This window comes from Medicago truncatula, chromosome 5, assembly GCF_003473485.1.
Source record: "Medicago truncatula cultivar Jemalong A17 chromosome 5, MtrunA17r5.0-ANR, whole genome shotgun sequence".
NCBI classification, from domain to species: domain Eukaryota; kingdom Viridiplantae; phylum Streptophyta; class Magnoliopsida; order Fabales; family Fabaceae; genus Medicago; species Medicago truncatula.
In genome coordinates, this window is record NC_053046.1 from 17,951,298 (window position 1) to 17,974,035 (window position 22,738).

At 31.2% G+C, this 22,738-nt stretch overlaps 2 protein-coding genes across 4 annotated transcripts; both read left to right on the top strand.

Moving 5' to 3' along the window:
* The first annotated feature begins 1,660 nt into the window (after positions 1-1,660).
* Positions 1,661-21,745, top strand: LOC11412791 (ribonuclease 3). 3 transcript variants are annotated; one of them, XM_039834610.1, is made up of 4 exons: positions 1,661-1,975; positions 20,549-20,704; positions 20,973-21,171; positions 21,378-21,723. In XM_039834610.1, exons 1-4 carry the CDS (start codon positions 1,871-1,873, stop codon positions 21,617-21,619), a joined length of 702 nt encoding a protein of 233 aa, XP_039690544.1. In that variant the 5' UTR covers positions 1,661-1,870; the 3' UTR covers positions 21,620-21,723. The 3 variants fall into 3 exon arrangements, with proteins under 3 accessions (XP_039690544.1, XP_003613795.1, XP_003613800.1); XM_003613747.4 differs by lacking the exons at positions 20,549-20,704; positions 20,973-21,171; positions 21,378-21,723 and adding exons at positions 2,186-2,341; positions 2,483-2,681; positions 3,036-3,459 and having other exon boundaries at positions 1,708-1,975; XM_003613752.4 differs by lacking the exon at positions 1,661-1,975 and adding an exon at positions 20,294-20,447 and having other exon boundaries at positions 21,378-21,745.
* Positions 7,650-9,449, top strand: LOC11411448 (ribonuclease 3). Its single transcript, XM_003613749.3, has 4 exons — positions 7,650-7,838; positions 7,992-8,147; positions 8,280-8,478; positions 9,059-9,449. The coding sequence occupies exons 1-4, from the start codon at positions 7,731-7,733 to the stop codon at positions 9,280-9,282; spliced, it is 687 nt and encodes a 228-aa protein (XP_003613797.1). The 5' UTR covers positions 7,650-7,730; the 3' UTR covers positions 9,283-9,449.
* Positions 21,746-22,738: the final 993 nt, after the last annotated feature.

Sequence of the window (22,738 nt, forward strand, 5' to 3'; positions counted from 1 at the left end):
ACCCTGAAATTGACTTATTATTCCTTGTACGCAATAACATCAAACTTCCTTGCCATAAAACTTCCTACAAAAATAGAAACTAGACTTTACGTCTTCAACATTACAACAAAGCATTCCTTTTAAAAAAAAAACATTACAACAAAGCATCTAAACCAACCTAATATAACTCCTTACGTTGCTTTCTTTATCCTTTTTTTTTTTTTTTTTTTTTGGGTCAAATAGTATAGTGGCTAGAGCTCACACAATTTAATTGTGGAGAAGTGGGGAGTCCGGGGTTCGAACCTCGGCCCCTATATATAATATACAATATCTCTACCAACTGAGTTAAGTTCAGAGGGATTCTAAATGTTAAGATTTGGTAAGATTTCAAACACGTTCTTCTTCCAAATAAGAAATTAAAACTGCTAGCCTTGCCACGTTGATGCCAACAATAAAACAAGAATAAGGGTATCTTCCTTCAAAAAAGAATATGGGTATCACATTACGAATATGCGATTAATTGGTACGTTAATTAGGTGAGTTACAAAGTTGACCTTGAAAAATTATTTAACTTTTTTTTATGTCTTTTTAATTTAGTTGAACTATGCTAACTCGATAGCAAAACTGATTAAATTCACATTTACTAGGAGTTAAATAATTATTTTTCTCAATAGAACGACTTTAATCATTAAACTATTTGACAAAAATAATTATTTAAATATTATTAATTTTTTAAATTTTAAAATAATTGTGTATTTCAAAAGTGTTTTGAAGTAAACTTGTTCGATAAAAATAGAGTTATTATTAAAAAAAAAAAAAAAAGAAACTGATATTAATTTACAAATATTTTATGAATAACATCTTTAAATAAAGTAAGTAGTTAAAATTGTTTGTATTTTTACCCATTAGCATTTAAATGAGATGATAAAAGATGTCTTTCAGTATAATCAGAAGTCATGTGTTCGAACCCATCCTGAAAATCACATTCAAAATTTTTGTTTTTTTTAACGAAAAAATTGTTTGTAGATATGTGCTCTTTATATATTTTGTGGGAAGTATACGAAGATTAAAACTTGTTAGTCAGTTTTGTAAGAAAAATTTAGGTCTATTAAAAAAACATAATATGGTATAAGATCGTATTAATTTTTTTTTCTTTTCGTGGTGTCTGAAATTCGAACCCAGACCTTGCATATATTATGTATTAAATATAAAATACTAGTTAGACACAGTATCCATTTATATTCATTTATATCCATGCACAACATCTAGTTAGACACAATATTTTTTTTATTTTTCAGGGAATATCTAGTTAGACACAATATAAAAGCTTAAAGTTTAAATTTTTTGTTTGTGCTTCACCAAAACAAAAAGAATCCAGCATATTATTCCCAGCATGTATCAAATATTTAATTTTGATTTGGAAATGCATTGAAACAAAATACTAGATGACCTGATATATTGATACCTACAGAAAAAAATGGGTTATAGATAATTTTATTAGATGAAAACCAAATCATTAATTATAATCGGTACCGTAAAGATAGTGTTTAGATGAAATCTTAAATTCAGACTTATGATTTGTACATCATTGTAAAAAATAGATAAACATCTCTGTTAGTTAATAAATAATCCAATAGAAACTTCAAAGCAAGTTGTGGTATTTATTAAATTTATGGATAAACCTAAACTTTTTTAATAATGCAAAGTACTTCATATTATTATATTTGAAAAAAAAGATTGTAAACTAGTTTACGATTGGTTTACGTATTTCTTTGACATGCCTTATAAGCTCAACATCTTTCCACTATATATACGTAACACCACTTCTGAGTTTAATATCAACATCATTCATTAGTTTCTTTTGCTTGTGAAATTCAAAAAACATAATAAAATGAAACTCAACAGCATTTCATTTTTGTTCAAGCTTTTGATACTTCAATATCTATCAATTCAATGTCTTTCTGATGATTTTGATTTCTTCTATTTTGTTCAGCAGGTAATTAAATCATTTATTTCTCTATGATTTATGAATGTTTCATTTTAATATTGATTTTATGGCTCAATGGCTACATAAAGAAAAATGGGGATCAAGAATTTAACAAATTCCAGATTCAAACATGCACGTTTACTATTAGTGTTCATAGCTTTCACCAACTGAGCTACACACGCGAGACTAATTTACTTGTTGTGTTGTTTGTAAATGTAGTGGCCAGGAGCATACTGTGACACAAAGCAGAGCTGCTGTTATCCGAAAACCGGAAAACCGACGGCAGATTTTGGCATTCATGGACTGTGGCCTAACTACAACGATGGATCATGGCCCTCAAACTGTGATCCAGATAGTACCTTTGATAAATCTCAGGTATTCTTTTTTCTTTTTATTAGTCTTAATGATATTATTATTTCTTTTTTCTAATATTATTTATTTGGTATTAATGATATTATTATTAGTGCATTTATCAACTGAAAAACTAATCAATGAGTTATATTTAATTTTATATAGATCTCAGACCTAATGAAGAACATGGAGAAGAATTGGCCATCTCTGAGCTGTCCAAGTAGCAATGGTTTTAGATTCTGGTCACATGAATGGGAGAAACATGGTACATGTGCAGAATCTGAGCTTGATCAACATGAGTACTTTGAAACTGCTCTTAAACTTAAGGAGAAAGCAAACCTCCTTCAGAGCCTCACGAATGCAGGTAACAAGACATGATTTTGAAGCATCTCATATGCTATGAAGCGCTAACACAAACATTGACATAACACACGACACGTAGACACCAATAATAATATTAGAAAATTGAAGTAATTGAATGTAGTCACTTGTATCAGAAGGCAAGTTTTGTTTCTGACACGACAATGACACATGTGATTAAATTCAACTATATCATTATCTCATATTATTATCAATGCTGACAAGTCAATGTCATATCTATGTGTATGTGTCAATGCTACATAGCGTGTCATTGTCCTGTCGGACATCATACATGCAGGACACAAAAAAACATATATATTCGCAAAGTTTCTAATCATTTGATGGGAATGAATTTCAGGGATTGAACCAAATGATGAATTTTACAGCATAGAAAACATCTCAGAGGCTATAAAAGAGGGTACAGGATTTACCCCAGGAATAGAATGTAATAGAGATTCAGCACGTAACAGCCAACTTTATCAAGTTTACATGTGTGTGGACACTTCTGGGTCAAATTTCATTGAGTGTCCTTTGCTTCCAAGGAGTAGATGTGGTGAACAAATTCAATTCCCCAAATTTTAAGAGAATTTATTTTGTTAAAGAGAACATGGTTTAATTTGTATTTTGATTTTCTAGTCACAATATTGTACTTTTAATTCTAAACTATTCAATAAGGTTTGATCATAGATTCCTACGTGAAAATGAGAAAATTTCGTCCCCGTTTTATTTCCAAACTTTAATGCTTGTTTTAGATTTGAATAAACTTTCAATTTAGTCCCAAATATCATTCTCTCATCAATTTAGTCCTTTAATTATCAAACCAACTTTTGTTGATGATGCCAAAGATGATGGTTGGATTTTTGCAATGCAAGAAGAACTTAAACAATTTCATATAAATGAAGTATGAGATTTGGTTCCACAACCAAATGGTAAAAACATCATTGAAACAAAATGGATTTTTTGAAACTAAGCTAAATGAGCAAGGAGAAGTAATAACAGACAAATTTAGACTAGTAGCTCAAGGCTATATTCAGAAAGAAGATATTGATTGCACTGAAACTTTTGCTCTGATAGCTAGACAAGAAGCAATTAGGCTATCATTATCATACGTTGTAAACAATGGTATCATTCTATATCAAATGAATGTTAAAATGCATCTTTAAACAGTTTCATTTGTGAAGAAATGTATGTAAAACAACCTCCTGTGTCTAAAGATTTAAAACACCCATAATATCTTTATAAACTACAAAAGTCATTGTACCGTCTTTAATAAGTCCCCTAGAGCTTGGTATGGCAGACTCAATCACTTACTTTTGAAAAATGATTTTATAAGACGTCAAGTTGACATTACATTATTCAAAAAATCATTGCAAAAATGAAATTTTAATAGTTCAGATATAAATTGATGATATCATTTTTAGTTCTACTAATTTTACTCTTTACCAAGAATTTTCTAAGATGATGTAGAAAAGAATTTGAAATGAGCATGATTGGATAACTAAAGTTCTTTCTAGGCATTCAAATCAACCTATATGAACAGTTAGAATTTACATTCACCAACCGAAATATACAAAATAGTTGTTAAAGAAGTTTAATAAGGCGGAATGCAAACCTATGACAACTCCTCTACATCCTACTTGCAGTCTAGGCATAAATGATAGTAACAGTAAGGTCGATCAAAAGGTATATAGAGGTATGATAGGATCTCTCAAATATATAACTGCTTCAAGACCTGATATTTTATTTAGTATATGTTTATGTGTTAGATTCTAATCAGATCCTCCAGAATCTCATTTAACTGCTCTTAAGAAAAACTTTAGATATAAAAAAAGATACTACTAACCTGGCTTGTTGTATAAGAAATCCAATGATTAATTGTAAGCTAGTTGGATTTTGTGATGCTGCGTATGGTTGATATAGAATTGAAAGAAAGAGCACTGGTGAAAGTTGTCCATTCAATGGTGACAATCTCATCTCTTGTGCTAGCAAAAGACAATCAACCATTGCATTGTCAATAGCACAATCAAAATACATCTCAGTTGTAAGTTGTAACACACAATTTTTCCGGATGAAGCATCAATTTGAAGACTATCAACTAAGTGAAATAGTATTCCTATCTTATGTGATAATAATGCTCTAATTTTCCTATCTAAAAATCCTATCTTGAATTCCACAATTAAGCATGTTGAAATTAAACATCATTTCTTTAGAGACTGTTCAGAAAAGGATTTTTGATATAAAACTTATTGATACAAAATATCATTGAACTAATATCCTTAATTACAAAACTCTTAGGTGAAATAGATTTACTTTTATCAAGAAAATTTGAAATATGAATTTTATAAATGAATAATGTTTAATTGGAAAATGTCATGCTTTGGGTGTAGTGTTAGTACTCATGATAATTGATTCTCTAGTACAAAAACCATCTCGGCAGTTAGACCCTGTGGGATAAACAATCCTTTGGTTAGTGATGATAGTCCGTCATTCCATATTTTTAGAGTCTTTTTATGATATTTTCGAGTTCAAAAGCAAGTTTAAGCAGCAAGAAAAGCAAGAAAAACTGAAGAAACTGAAAAAATGGAATCGTGTCACGATTACTGAAAAACGTGTCACAATTTGGAGCTTTAAAGAAACATGCATTCGATATTGGTGAAAATGTGTCACGATGGCAAAAACGTGACACGATTGTGGAAACCCTAATTTCAGTGGTTTGTTACACAAGCAGAAACGTATTACGATTTACTTAAATCGTGCCACGATTTTAAAACAAGGGTTACGAATTGAGAAGAGCAAAGTGCGATTTTGAGACCTAAAGACGGGTAGGAGAGAGATTTCTTCAACCTTCTATCAGTTGATGTATGTTTTGATTCCACTATTGATTATGCTATTTGTAAACTCGATTATGAATAGCTAAATCTCTTAGAGATTAGGTCTGAAATGATTCTCTGTAACCCTAATTGATCCATGTTGCTGTGAAACTCTATTTATTAAAGTTAACTATTAAAATTCTGAAAATTTCACACTAAATGGCACCAGTACTTTGTTTTCTTCCATTTTGCACTTACAATAGCACTCTATTTAAAAATTCTAAAAAATTCCCACCAACTAGCGCCACTTTTTATTTCAAAAGCCAACAAGCTAATGGTTTAACATCACCTATATATTCACGTCACTATTGGAGGTACAAAACATAACTTAAAATCATGAGTCCTCCCATTGATATAGATTTAAACATTTCATTCTCTTGTTCAAGTGAGATTCCAGACCTCAACTTAACTTTCAATGGTGAGGATAATTTATATTCAATGGTTTCTCACTTTATACTACTCCTACCAAACTAGAGTAAGGTTATCAAGAGTCACTAGGGAGTAATTATTACGGATGCATACAACCAACGAGAATTAAACTCTTTTCTCTTTCCGGTGTTGTTTAATGAGATAATGTGAAAAGTTAATTTATTGTAATTTTAGAATTAGTAGTAGTATTGAATAAGGGTATATATGGAAAAAAAAATATTGTATGTTGTAATTTGAAAAGGGCTTTACATTTAAGGACAAAAATAAAATCAAAAGGGTGGTTACATATAGGAACGGAGGGAGTATGTGATAAGTATGTTGTGCTACATGTTTATCCTCTGTGGTTAACACTCTTAACTGGAGTCAACCTTATGGTGCGTGAAAGACAAACATATGAGATCAAAACAAAGCACTATGGTCAACATAAAATCAACGCTTTGTGGTCAACCTTTTGGACCAAGTAATCTTCTATACAAGAGCGATATTATGTACTTCAAGTGATGCAACAAATCTCTCTACAAATAAGGAAAGCAATCATTGACATGTATACATGACGAAAGAACATTCAAGTGCATCAATGTTGAAGTTGAGTGCAGGATTCATCAAATATAATCAAGGCAAAGATTTCAGGCAACAAACATATACTCTAATGTTTGAAGACGATTCTCCACAACAAACGTATTTCAAATTCTCCTACAAGTAGGAATGACAAATTGTTGTGGAAGGTTACACACTTACCAACAAACCTTGTCGAGAAACATCAAACAAATTATCAAAGAGATACTATTCAATTATGCGCTCAATTAGTTTACTACACCCTCCGGTCACTGATATAAGCAAAAAACTATATTTTAGGTTCATTCATTTAATGATGTATGTGGTCTATAATAAAGACCATGTACATCATTAAATGAATAAATCTAAAATGTAGATTTTTGCTTATAATAGTGACCGGAGGATGTATTATATAAGTTTGTGTAAATATTCGGTCATTCTTTTCTAAATCTTGTAATCCTCTAGTTTGAGATTAGGAAATCCTCAAGTTTGAGGCAAGGTAAAATCTAGGACTAAGTGTCTCGGTATTTGATGTTATCAGTTTGATTACAGTGGATAAAATTCTTGAAGTGTGAGAGGATTAGACGTAATATCGAGTTGCGGGGTTAATCAAGATAAACACCTATATCAATTCTCTTTCCGTTTCTGACCAAGAATCATTCCACCTAAAAATTAATCTTAAGTTCTTCCAAACGATTCACATTTGATAAAAATCATTAAATCACCTGAGATCAATCACTTAATTAACTTTTTTTTATTGATGAGGTCAAAACTTTTTCTCAATGAACATTTATTATCATGAGACAAGCTACTGAATGCAACGTTACAACCACTCAACACACTTAATGCATGCTGCCTTTTACCCTATGGGTAGATGGATATAATTTAAGGAAAATGTTACATGAACACCCTTTATTCCTACACTCCATTGTACACCCTATGTATTAGGGATATTTTTGTAAGTTCATCTCACAACCACACTTTATCTTCTATTTGTGTGGGGTCCAGGTTGCCACGTGTCAGAATTTTATATGGGTGTAAAGGGTGTATTGCCATATGGGGTGGTACATGTATCATCACTCATAATTTAAAGTCAAATTATTGAAGATCAATAATTTCATATCAGCTACAAATATTTACGCTAAGCTAGTATTTACATGTAACACCACTTCTTTGCTTAATATCAAAAGCATAAGAAAATGAAACTCAGCAGCATTTCATTTTTGTCCAAGCTTTTAATACTTCAATATCTTTCTGTTCAATGCCTTTCTGCTCAGGATTTTGATTTCTTCTATTTTATTCAGCAGGTAATTAAATCATGAGTAGATTTATTAATCATGAATATAGTGTATTCATTTAATTTTAAAAAAAAAAATAGTCGATTTATTTAAGCTTAATATTAATAATTACATTTTATTCTGATTCTTCAGTATTGCACTGTTAATTTGTTAATGATGCAGTGGCCAGGAGCAATCTGTGACTCAAAGCAGAGCTGCTGTTTTCCGAAAACCGGAAAACCGACAGCAGATTTTACCATTGCTGGACTTAGGCCTAACTTCAATGATGGATCATCTCCCTCAAACTGTAATATTAAAAGTGTCTTTGATAAATCTAAGGTATTATTATTTATTTATTAAAATGAATTAAATTGCTCTTTATGATTTTAGTAGTGTACTCAGACCTCATTAAGGGAGTATTTCTCTGCTGAAAAACTCATCTGTGAGTCATATTTAATTTTGAATATATAGATCTCAGACCTCATTAAGGGTTTGGAAAATAATTGGCCATCTTTGAGCTGCCCTAGTGGAAATGGTATTAGACTTTGGTCACATGAATGGATGAAACATGGTACCTGTTCAGAATCTAAGCTTACTCAACATGACTACTTTCAAACAGCTCTCAAACTCAAGAAAAAATCGAATCTTCTCCAGATCCTTAAGAATGCAGGTAACAAGACACAGTTTGGAAGCCTTTGATGATTACTTATGTAACAATGACATATACACAGATATTAGAAACGACACTAATATGAACACATAAACAACATACACTGACACGGTACAGTGTACATGACACTGACGCATGTGTCAAAGTCATGTATGTGTCAGACACCATGATGTGTCAGTCTGGTGGTTCAAAGTCATGTATGTGTCAGACACCATGATGTGTCACGGTAGAGTGTACACGACACTGACGCATAAACAACATACACTGATACGGTAGAGTGTACACGACACTAACGCATGTGTCAAAGTCATGTATGTGTCAGACACCATGATGTGTCAGTCTGATGTGTCAAAGTCATGTATGTGTCAGACACCACGACACTAACGTGAACACATAAACAACATACACTGAGACGGTACAGTGTACACGACACTGGCTCATGTGTCAAAGTCATGTATGTGTCAGTCAGACACCATACTTGTCTCCTCTGATGGTATCTGACTGATACGCTTTTAATCCAAAGTGTTGAGACGTATATATTTGCAAAAGTTTCTAATCATTTAATTGCATTGAATTTCAGGTATTGAACCAGATAACAAATTTTACAACACAGGTAATATTTTAGATGCTATACAACAGGCTACAGGGTATTCACCAGGAATAGAGTGTAATAGAGATTCAGCACGAAACAGCCAGCTTTATCAAGTTTACATGTGTGCGGACATTTCTGGGTCAAAATTCATTGAGTGCCCTGGTCTTCCAATGGGTAGCTGTGACGCTAATGTACAATTCCCCAAGTTTTAAGAGAATTTGTTTTGTTAAGTAGAACATGGTTTGATTTGTATTTTGTTCGTCTAGTCATCATTACTTCTAAACTATATGATATCTTCAATAAGGTCACTTCAAAATGAGAGATTTGATAACTCCATCTTATTTCTCACCTATGAAAGTTGGTTTTATATTTTGAGAAATGTGTGCATTCCAGACACTTTTTTAGCATCTTAAAATACTCCTATCTTTTTATTAAAGTTTGGGCATTTAATTTATTGAAAATTGAAATGTTGCTTAAAGAGTATTTCAGAGATATTCGTTAACAAGAATTTTATATTTCATAGGACTGCAATTATATTCATAAACCATTTACTTATCAATCTAATTCATCCACTCTTAAAAAACTATGGTTTAAAAATGTCTTTAGTCCTTGCACTTTCATCAGATTTTGGCATTGGTCCCTACACTTTTTTTTGTTTGAAATTGGTCCCTGCACTTTGTAAAAATATTGGTATTGGTCCCTCTATTAACTTTCTGTTAAAAAAAAAAAACACAAAACTATTGCTATTGGTCCCTGCACTTTGTAAAAATATTGGTATTGGTCCCTGCACTTTGTAAAAATATTGATATTGGTGCCATGTGGCGTGAAATGATTGGGCCACGTGGCACTCCGTTGGTTTTGTGTTTTTTTTTTAATAGAAAGTTAACAGAGAGACCAATACCAATATTTTTACAAAGTGTAGGGACCAATGCCAAACAAAAAAAAGTGCAGGGATCAATGCCAAAATCTTATGAAATTACAGAGACCAATGACACATTTAAACCAAAAACTATTTCTTCCCTCCATCTCACTATAAGTGACTTATTTGACTGTGGGTGATAAAGCCATTTTTGTACTTTAATTTTAAGAGAGGCCTTAGCTTCAACTATAGGCTTAAATAATTGGTGAAATTATTTTTCTACCCTCGCAATTCTTGCCAAAATTAATATTCTTTGCCAAATTTACCCCTTTTAGATTTTAAAACCGGGACGGCAAAAAAAACAATTTTGCACATTTGGATTTTTGAATCTAATTGCATTTTATACATGGTTCGAACCTCTTTTTTGACAAAATGTAATTTCTAGATTTTTGTACATTTTCGAAGTTCAAATTCATATGTGTACTGCACTTTTCAAGACTTTTACACATGGATTTTTACACTTTTTAAAATTTGAATGTGTAAAATTCACTTTTCAGTTAAAATAGTGATCCTTCATATTTGTTTATGTGTTTTCTTATTATCATCGATACAAATGGGAAAAGGAACAAAGAAAAAAAAAACCAACAATCTAGTAAAACCATTATTTGCATGTAAAAAAACCAGGATTCTCGAGGCTATTGTCAAACTGATATACAATTATTTCTTATTCTTTCAAATAACTAGTTACAAACTCGTGCTTCGCACGGGTTGAGATAACGTATCATGTAAAAAAATTGTTCTTGAGGAAAAATGAGCAAATTAATGAATATTGCACAAACATTATAAATCTTTATCAAAATATTGATGAGCAGCCTCGAACTTGACCAATTGTTACATATATTTGGGTTGTCATTGACTATAAAATAGAAGCACAGGTAAATAGATGATAAATGATAAAACTACGAAGTATTTTTCCCATAGTGTTATGTAAGGCCCACTTTCGTTTAATCGTTTATTTAATCGAGTTTAGGTGATTATATTATATTTATATAATATATGCATGATTTTGGTATGTCTTGAAGATTTATGATGATTTGATTGATGACGTGTTAAGTTATGAGCTTTGGAAGATTTGATAAGAATAGGAGAATTATTTTATTGTTAAATAAAATAAAGATTTGAAAATAATATAAAATATTTAGTTGAGGGCTGTTTTGATATTTTAGATAATTTTGGGGGAGAAAGTGAGATAAGATAAGTTATTAGAAAGAGGTATAAATAGGGAAGACCTAATATCTTTAGAAAACTATTGTACGTGAAAACTTTTGGAAAAAGGGAGAAAAGCTTAGAGAGGAGCAAGAGACCAAGAGTGCTGCGATTTTCTTCAAACAAGGTAAGGGTGAGACTAATGATTCAATAGCATTGATTGTTGTAATTCTGATGATTAATTGACAAAGTTAGGATTGATTTAGAAAAGTTTTGGAATTAGGTCAAAACCCTAAAAATTGATGATCAAACGGTAAAACTGGTTTAGATTGATGTAGAAACCGTCCTTTAACCTTAGAACATGTTTAGGATGGATTATGGAATCAAAATTAGGCTTTGAACCATGCTGTGTGTTGGATTTTTGAGAAAAACCCTAGTCTGCCCGTGCTTCTGTTCATCGCTCGCCACGGCGAGTGATGATCCTCGCCTCGCGAGTGATGAACTTCATCGCTCGCCACGCGAGCCCTTTCCCTTCGCCTCGCGAGTTGTTTGGTGCAACTCGCCATGGCGAGCAACCCTTTCTCGCCTCGCGAGCTTAGGCAGAGTGCATGTCATATTTTGTGTTTCGACATTTTTAGTTGGACTTTGGATGCTCTAGAGTGCCTGAACATACCTAGTATTGATTAGGAATGAATGTAGGATCAGAGGGAACCCAAAACAACTTTAGTTTGGGAGATGAGTGGTACTCGCCATGGCGAGTAAGAACTCTCGCCTCGCGAGTACAACCAGAATGTACTTGCTTGAGTGTTTGTGCGATCTGTGTCGCACGTGTTGATCAAGAGCGAACCCCTAGTTGGTATTAAGACCTAATGATGACGTTTAATGCAGTCTGTAGAGTTGTTTAAGTTATGTTGATATTAAATGGACATGAACTAATGTATTGTATATTCATGCAAGATATGAAGGTTGATATTCCTGATATTTATAAGCTATTGATATAATGATATCATTTTGTTTATGTGACCTGTTTATGCTGCTTCCGTTATTTAACTAAGTGCATAAGTTTATGATGAAGTTAGCTCCAAATTATTGGATGCATGTTGATATGTTGATTACGATGTTTTTGTTCATAAGTGTCCATGCATAGCATCTCATTGAGCTTAGTCCTCACCACGAATAATAGGAGCTTTGTCCTCCGCACGTTTTATATGAGCTTTGTCCTCCGCACGATTAAAGTATATTAATACTTATGATGACGATTGGTACCACATGCATATAGGGAGTCTAAGAGCATTGTCACATTGTCATGATTAAGATGCCTTGTTGATAATGATTGAATACGTGATTACGTGATAAGTGTTTATCAATTATGTGACTTTGTTCATGATAATTGGATATATGACTATGTTATAACTGTTTAGCAATTATGCAATGTTATTTAAGGAATGATTATGATGTTAATTTATAATTCGCAATTACATTGATTAATGTTATTTGATTATGAAATCTCACCCCTTCTGCTTGAAAATGTTGCCCTTCGTATGGGTAACTTGCAGGTGATCGTGCTTAGTGTGCAGTTTGCTTTCGTGAGTTGGCCTTGCCTTCACTGTGTCGTCTAGGTCGCTCTGATACGTAACGGGATGGGGTTTATATTTATGCATGCTTCATTCTCTTACGTGACTATTATGTTATTTTTATAATGTTATGGATTACGATTATGAACTATTTGATGGGGCCTACGTGCCAAAACGTTTTATGAATTATGATTATGATTTTCCGCTGCAATGGTTAAGATATTGGTTAAATTGTTATTTAACTGTTGGATTACGATATATGTGATATCCCGTTGTTTGATGTTTACTCTGATAAATGTTATGTTTTAAGAATTTTTTAAATATTAGGAAAACGGTGTGTTACATGTTACATCAACCATATTCCCACTGCATAAGGAAAGACATCTTTCAAATCAAACTTATACAAAATCTTACCATCTGATGTTGACAAATTAAAAAATAATACTTTTTATCTTTCAACACAATGTTCATACACGGTTTCTTTCCAGTCCCAATTGATGTTGTCTTGACAATCTCCTAAAGAAGCCTGATGATTTCTTAAAAAAAAATTACATCTATAAGAACATTATAATCGGAAAAAAAGCAGAAATAAATTAAAGTACATGACTATACCATATAAAACGTCGGTTTTGAATTTTCCATCTTGAATTTCCTTAAATGACTTAAAGCGAAATTCACGAGTAAGAACGTAAGTTAACTTGTCATCCTTCTGCACCTTTGTACCACAACCAAAAACAACCTTAAAGGGATTAAATGCAATGTCATTATCAAACACATGACAATTATACAAAGCATAAGTCTTGTTTTCCTCGATCAAAGCCTTCCAATGCTCCAATTCTCTATATCGAGTTATTACATGAACTTGATCAACCTAAATCTGAGAAAGAAACCAAAAAATATAAATAAATCAAAATGTACACTAATAAGTAACATTGATAAATCATAAAGGAAACTACAACAAATTTTAACTAACTCATCTAACCTTTGCATCACAAATAATGAGCTTCATATGTCTATTCTCATTACTGCCAGTCACAATCCAAGAATCCAGCACTTCAAATCCTATTTTCCAAATGTCCAAATCATTTTTGAGATCCTTAATGTAGTCATAATCCCTTGACATTGAAAGTCCTATATAGAAATACAATAATACATCATTTAATTTTATTTCCTTTGTTCATTCTAATATCGAAACAAGCTAACATATTTCTATGTGATCAATTTTTGTATCATCAAATCAATCTGATCTTAAATGCACAAATTTCTGTATCATCAACTTTCTGGACCTCAATAATATGACCAAAACAAATTTACACAATCAACTTTCGTATGGCTCAATGATATAATAGAAAAGAATAAACCAAATATGAAAATTGTTACAACTTTAGGATTACTCACAAAAATTAAAATAACTCACATGCATCAAATTTTTTTCAACTACAGTACCAGAAGCTAAAATAACAATTGTGTCAAAACATTACCATGAGCTAAAATTCAATCATCATGACCTCTACTATACTCCACATAACAAATGAAGATTTTTCTACAGTCATGCAGCATAACAATTTATGGAACATAATCCACTAACAATTGAAAGAAGAAAAAAAAAACCTTAAAATGTAGAATCGTGAAAAAAGGAAGAAAGTTACCTATGATGAAGCAAAAACTAAAACAGTGTCGAAAAATGAACCCCTCAAGCCATAAAAATCAGTCAACTCTAGTCATGCATAGTCTCAGAACCATGAAAAAAGGAAGAAAATGACCTCATATGAAGAAGAAAGTGAAACAGTGTTCTCAGCTGAACTTAAATACCGTTTGGCCAACGTTTTTTTATGGTCTAAAAGTTACTTCAAAACAAAGTTAAAATACAGGCCTTTAAGAAAGAAGTTAAAGTTGTTTGTTTCTTTGTTTTTTAGTTTTAAAGCTATTTTTAAGTTAAATGTTGTTTCGCAAAATATTTTACAAACTTTAAATTTATTATTTTTTTTTATGGTGTCCGGCGTTCGAGCTCCAGACTTGGCATATATTTATGCATTGTTCCTATCAATTGAGCTAAGCTCACGAGGACAAAACTTTGAATTTATTATGAATTAACATAATAAATAAGAAAATATTTAAAATATTTTTTGAAGGCTAAAAATGTTAAAAAATAAACGATAATTTTTTTTTTTACAATACTATATTTACGCAATAACGTTTATTTTGTGCAAAATGAATACAAATTTGTATCATCATATATATAAATGACTTGTTAAATATTTAAAAAGTAGAAGCAATTTATGGAGCCTGAAATAATAACATAAATAATATCAAAATAGTTGGATTTTTCTATTTCAATTATACTCTATAACAATTTTCGTTATAAGAATACCATATTTTTTATATCTTTCAAAAAGATAAGAATTTATATTATATGATATTATATTTGTTACATTGTTGGTGTCATGGAAACAGATATGTTTAGTTTTTTTTTAATAAGAGAAAGATATGCATAGTTTATTACAATATAAAGGTGCAATATATATATATATATATATATATATATATATATATATATATATATATATATATATATATATATAAAAGTATAATTTTTTAGGCATCTAGTCATAATTTTATAAAAATAATCATACGCATTATGCAACGCCAAAAAAAAGTATACGCTTTAGCGTAACAAAAAAAACAGACACACATAATGTATTACTCTAAACACTAATGTGTGTGTATATTTGCGACGTTGAAGAAATAAAATAAAAATATTTGGTATCATTAAATGACAGCGTGATAAAAAGATAATAAAATTCCTTTGGAAAAAAGGTAATAAAATTAAATGGAACCTCCGTAAAAAAATATTGAAATATAATATTAAAAAATAAAAGAAAAGGTTTTCAACATGAATTGAACATAGATACTTGTGAAATAAATTGTCGAGAAGTAGTTTTTTGAAGTACCATTCAACAAACTTTTGGCCAAAGCTCATTCCATTCTATTTTATGCATTAAAAAAAATATTTTTTTTAGTAAGTACTTAATTGATATTGTATTAGGTCTAACTTCTCCTTAAAAATGTAGAGAAGTTGAAAAAAAAAAAAAAACAGGTCAAACGGTATCTTTATCTCCCACAACGGCAGTCTATAAGCAATTGAACTTGGGAGAAAAATTGGAAAATAGTTAAAAATAAAAAAATTGGAAATTAGTTAAAAGTTTTCAAAAATATAAAAATTGAAAAATAGTTAAAAAAAATTGGTGATGTAGCACTCAACCAAGCAACGCTAAAAAAAATTATATGCATTAGCGTAACAAAAAACAGACGGACGAACATAAAATATTTACTCTAACGTTAATGTGTGTGTGTATATATTCGCGAGGTTGAAGAAAGAAAATAAAAATATTTGGTATCATTAAATGACAGCGTGAATAAAAATATTTGTGAGGTTGTGATAATTAAACGATATTGAAATTAAATGGAATCTCCTTAAAAAATTAAATGGAATGGTTCAAAAAAATAAAATAAAGTTAAATGGAAGAAAAAAACATATTGAAATATAATATTAAAAAAATAAAAGAAAAGGTTTACAACGTGAGTTGAAAGGAGGTGTTAGTGAAATAAATTGTCGAAAAGTAATTTTTTAAAGTAACATTCAACAACTTTTGGCCAAAGCTCATTTCATTCAATTTTATGCATTAGAAAAAAGTACTTTTTTTAATAAGTACTTAATTGATATTGTGTTTGGCATAACTTCTCCTTAAAAATGTAGAGAAGTTGAAAAATAGTTAAAAGTTATTAAAAATATAAAAATTAGAAAATAATTTAAAAAAATTGGTGAGGGGCAAAAATGGAAATTCACACGGCATGGTGAGGTGACACTCACACAAAACCATGAATTAGAAAATTACCAAATTGCCCCTCATAGGGGCAAAAATGGAAAATCATAAGGCATCAAATTTAATAAACAGAGTGATTAATAATAACCTATTCCAATAGAGGAATAGGTTATATATACATGCCAAACCATATTTCTAATATAACCAAAAAACAGAGTGATTAATAATAACCAACTATATCTCCTAAAATATCTCCTACAATCTTGTAACGGACAGCTCACACCAACACTTCCCCTCAAGTTGGTGCACAGAGATCTTGAATGCCCAACTTATCAAGTGAGTTGTAAAAGTCTCTGGTACATACAACTTTTGTGAGTATATCTGATAATTGATCTTTAGATTTAACAAATGGAAACTGAATTATCTACTGATCACAAGCGCTCTACGAGTATATGGTCATTAATCCTACAAGTCCCATATGTCTACGTAAGGTGGTTAGAGTTGGGTGTTACTATCTCATAGCTAATTGAAACATAAAGGAACTAGTATTCCTAAATTATCATCAAAAGGCTCAAATTTCATCTATGAATCTTAGAAGTACATCACATACCATTTCTTACTTCAATAGTTTTACAAACGGGTAGCGTTATGTCTTCTACCTTACAAGGGAAAGGAATAAATTTTATAATGCAACGTTTGAGAAAGAGAGACTAGGGGTGTCCTCAGGATCACCGTATGCGTCCCCTGTTTCTATGTTCAATTAAAATTCACTAAGTATGTCACACTCCATATGACTCCTAAAAGCATTAAGACTTTTGCTTATGTAAATTAAATAGATCTCGGAATAACTAAATAAAAGACTTGAATTAAATTGATCCAAAAAACAAATAGAGGATCATCTAAGAACCCTACCCAATTAGGGTATAATTACTCATGGCAACCAAATACAAATTAAAAAAGAAATAAAACATACTCTAGAGACAAAGGTTAGGGATAGACTCCTCCCTTGATGCTCATAACGCTTGCCTTCCTCTTGAATCGCTTCGTTCTGAATAACAACTTGTGAATGGGAGGATTTGTATTTATAGGCTAATTTCCAAGTGGGTTTGGGCTGAAAAACTGGTCTTTTTTCTCCAACATGCAGCCAAAAACAGCAAAATCAGTTTATTTCAAGGAGGCGTAAGCGCCTCACGTGTGGCCTTAAGCTTGTCACGTGTGTATGTTGAAACAATGTTTTTCAACACTATTCTGCACACCTCGGGGCGCATGGCATGACACCTGAGGCGCACAACACGTATTTCTAATGTGTTTCTTACGTTTTATTTGTCTTTTTGAGTGTTCTCTTCCTCCAAACTTGTCTTGGAACTGGAGACAGAATTTCCTCAACTTGTAATGTCTTCAAAGGCCTTTTTAAATCTTTATCCATTGTCTTCCCAATTCTTCATGAGGTGTTTTCCTTTGTACAAGATTTTCCAGTGAAGTACATCAAAAACACTTGAGAATTGCTTGATTTTTCAGTGAAAACATTACAAAGTCTCCTTTAAACCATTGACAATTATTTTAAAACTCTTCTAATTTTGGTCAAATCATATATAAAATGACAAAAATATTTGGAAATTTGGTCCTTTTTAGAGCAATTTTTCTTGTATGAATTGTTTTCAAATAGTACGATTCGTTTGGTTATTATCAATTTCAGGGGCATGTATTTTGCGCGCGCGCACATATATATATAATTTCGAGGGAGGAGGGGATATTTCCTCATAACCGTTAAAAAAATTAAAAAATAAATACCCATATAACGTGGCATGACCTATCATCATACCACGTGGTAGTGTGTCAACAATTGTATCATATTGACTAGAAAAAACTAATGAAAAGTGTAAATTGTCCGACGTTTAACAATTTTAAGGATAGTTTTACCTTTTTTTTCAAATTTCGGAGGGATATTTACAAAATTTTACAACTTCAAAGAAGTACTCAAAAATCAATTTAGGCATGCAAATACATCACATGCGAAAGCGTCCCTCAAGTTGACTTCCCTCCACACGCAACAGCACCAAACTTCCATGTCTTAAAGATCAAGTTGAACTAGATCACTTTACGTCTTCAGCATGGTCAACATTGCAACAAATTAAGCCCCAAAACTAAATGGTTTAAATCCTCTTCACATGAAAGCTATTTTATAAGTGTATCTCTTTTCGCATGAAAGAATCTATTAAATGAAGAGGATCGTGACCCTAAACTAACATATCATAACTCCTTCCGTTGCTTACTACATGTGATTGGTAATCCCAAAACGTTCTTCTCTCAATATATAAATGAAAGCTGCCACCCTTGTCACGTTTATTGTAGAAAATATACTAGAAATCTTGAGATGAGACGAGAGAATACTATTACCATTATGTGATTATTAATTAATACGTGTTAGGAGTGTTACACTGTATATGTTGACCTCAACATATAGCCAATAAAAAAGAACGAAACTAACTAAGTTGTTTGGCTCCAGTAGCAATGAACTCTTTTCAAGGGCGTATCCGGGGAATACTGGGTTCGATTCCCAGGGGGAACAACCCTTGGTTGGTACGCATGCCTCTACACATGAGCCGATTAATCGTCCACCTTTAGTGGATCGGAAACCGATGCGAAAGAAAAAATAAAAAAAATAAAAAAGAACGAAACTAACGCCTAATCAATCGTCTTTGTAATACATAACTTTGATTTGGAAATGCATTGAATGTAATAAAATATTGGATGACCTGATTTATACCTATATATGCATGTATAGAGAAAAAAGAGTTTATAACTCTTGGGTTAATTTTTTATATCTATGTTAGTATTTTCTCTTTTACTAGATTTGAATTTCTGTTGTTTAATTTCCTCAACTTCTTTGCAGTAGATGAAAACCAAGTAATTAGAATTGGGTGCCATTTTAATTAAAAGGCTAAAATATGGTTTTAGTCCCTGCAAATATGTCTCGTTTTGATTTTAGTCCCTGTAAAAAAAAGTTTTGTTTTTGGTTCCTACAAAAATTTTTGTTTTTGAATATAGTCCCTAACAAAATATTTTGCAGGGACCAAGAACTATAAAATTGGTTCAGTTATAATGTGACACGTATGCAAATTATCACAAAAGTGGGGTCAGAGACTATTTTCAAAAACAAAATTTTGCAGGGACCAAATTTTTTTTTTTTTTTACAAGGACTAAAACCAAAACGAGGCATATTTGCAGGGACTAAAACCATATTTTAGCCTAATTAAAAAAAACAAACTGCATATTTGTAGGAATTACATATAATTTAGTAGAGATTGAAACAAAATAACAATGACCAAAAATATAATAAAAAATTATATATCTACAAGAATTTAAAATGTAGAATAAATAATAGGGTTAATTAAGTAAATGGTTCTATAAATATTCAGAATTTTGTTTTTAGTCCCTACAAAATAAAATCACACTTTTTAGTTTCTATAAAAATTTTCATCAATATTTTTAGTCCCTATAAAATTTTTCCATCAACATTTTTGGTCCCTAAAATGCTTAAGAAAAATATCACAGGGACTAAAAAGTATGATTTTATTTTGTAGAGACTAAAAACGAATCTATGAATATTTATAGGGATTAAAAGCGTAATTAACCCTAAATTATAACACTAAAAACAAAAGATAGTACTTTGTTTTGGAATAAAACAAAATAGTATATTTGCACTATATATAAGAAATACACCTACCAACATCATTGACTAGTTCTCTTTGCTTGTGAAGTTCCAAAAACTCCTTTTAGAGAGAAATAGAAAACATTAAAATATGAAACTGAGCATCACTTATTCACTTTTATGTAAGCTTTTGATTCTTCAATATCTGTCTGCGCAATGCCTTTCAGCTCAGGATTTTGATTTCTTCTATTTTATTCAGCAGGTAATTAAATCATTTATAATTAGATCTGTTAATCATGAATATTGTTGATTCACTTCATTAACCTGATTATTAAGCATTACATTGTTTAACTAATGATGCAGTGGCCAGGAGCATACTGTGACTCAAACCAGAGCTGCTGTTATCCGATTACCCCGATTCTGCCAGCAGAGTTTAACATTTATGGACTCCGGCCGACGAAAAATGATGGATCAACTCCTTTAAACTGTGATATTCATAGTGTCTTTGATAAATCTAAGGTATTAATTTATTTTTTGAAAAATGTGCATTAATTTCTCGGCCAAGTTTATGGTGCACAAGAATGATAAGTTTTGCACATGATTCTTTTTACCTTTAGATCAATAAATCTCATTGTTAAATTAAATTAAGTATGATAGGTTTACTGATCCAATGGTAGAAAAGAGACATGTTGATGGTGCAAGAGTAATTTACTTGTGCGCATGTTAGACAAACCCTAATTTCTCTATTAATCAAAAACTCATCAATGAGTCGTATTTAATTGTGTAGATCTCAGACCTCATTGAGAACTTGGAATTAAATTGGCCATCTTTGAGGTGTCCACAACTCAAAAGTATTAAACTATGGTCACATGAATGGATGAAACATGGTACCTGTTCAGAATCTAAGCTTACTCAACATGACTACTTTCAAACGGCTCTCAAACTCAAGAAAAAATTGAACATCATTCAAATCCTTGAGAACGCAGGTAACAACATATTTTTGAACCATCTAATGAGTCATGAAACACTTACTTATACACGAACATGAAACACAACACTGACACTGACATATGTTGATGACAATAATTTCTTAAAAATGGAAGTAATTAAGTGTAATTACATCAGACACTGGACACGCAAAAGTAAGATATATTTGCAAAATTTCTGATCATTCATTTGCTATGATTACCAGGGATTGAACCAGATGATAAATTTTACGACACAAGCAGCATTTTAGATGCTATACAACAAGCTACAGGGTTTCTCCCAGGAATAGTATGTAATAGAGATCCAGGACTTAAAAGTCAGCTTTTAAAAGTTTACATGTGTGTGGATACTTCTGGGTCAAATTTCATTGAGTGCCCTGGTGTTCCAATGGGTTCATGTGGTGATACAGTACAATTCTCCAAGTTTTGGGTTAATTTGTTTTGTTAAGCAGAACTTAATTGGTTTAATTTGTTTAGTTATCTTCGTACAGAAATAAGTATGTTGATATTTATGAAAAATAAATATTGAATTCACAAGAAATGCGAAATAGTTTTGTCCATTCATATTTTTGAAATATTCTAAATGAAAGTTTAAGAAAAGATTGTTTTAGACACATATTATAAAAAGAGTTGAAATATATGAATAAAAAGTTGTGTTGGGATTAGGCATCATTAGCTATTCATTCAATGCTTCTCCTGATTGATTATAAATTTTTTTAATTTTAGTTATGTTTCCACTTGTTCCTTGTTGTCGTTACCATGTCTGTCAAACGCCACGAGATCCATTCTATCAATTAACTTTTGATGTCTCTCTCAGCAATTGATTCAATGATACTTCCTCCGTTCCAAATTGTATGTCGCTTTGAAAAGAAAAAAAAAATTGTCCCAAATTATATGTCGCTTTACAATACCAATGAAATATTAATGTTACTTTTCCTATTATATCCTTAACTATTAATTACTCTCTCTTCTTTCAATTATTTCATTTATCTTTTCCATACCATTTCTTAAGGATAATTTTGTAAAACAACTCATAATTTCTCTTCCCCACACAATATTAATTACATTTCTTAATACGTGTAAAATGGCCAAAACGTCATACAATTTTGGACGGAGGGAGTATTATGATAAAACAAAAATGTATGTAATTGTAAAGTTAGTCCTATGTCTAGCAACTAGCATCCTCAAAAGTGTTTACCGTAAATCTCAGATAAAAAGTTGATTTTGATTTCCATAATGCATGTCGGAAAAAACATTAAAAACATGAATTAATCATCAAAATAACAAAAGATCGATTATATATAATCAGATATACCAATAGTTTTACATTGAAATCCTAGCTAACTAATTTTAATCCTGACACAAATAGAGTTGGTTATCCATGGTGAACATAACCAACACAATGATGAAGAATATAAAGGGAAAATCATGCAAAGCTTGAATCCAAACCTCCAATGCTCTCCAAATGGTGAATCTTTATTCTCCTCTTTGTTCTCTCTCTCTAAATACGAGTCTATGATTGTAAAGATGTATTCTGAATATTGTTTACAACTATTTATATACATGT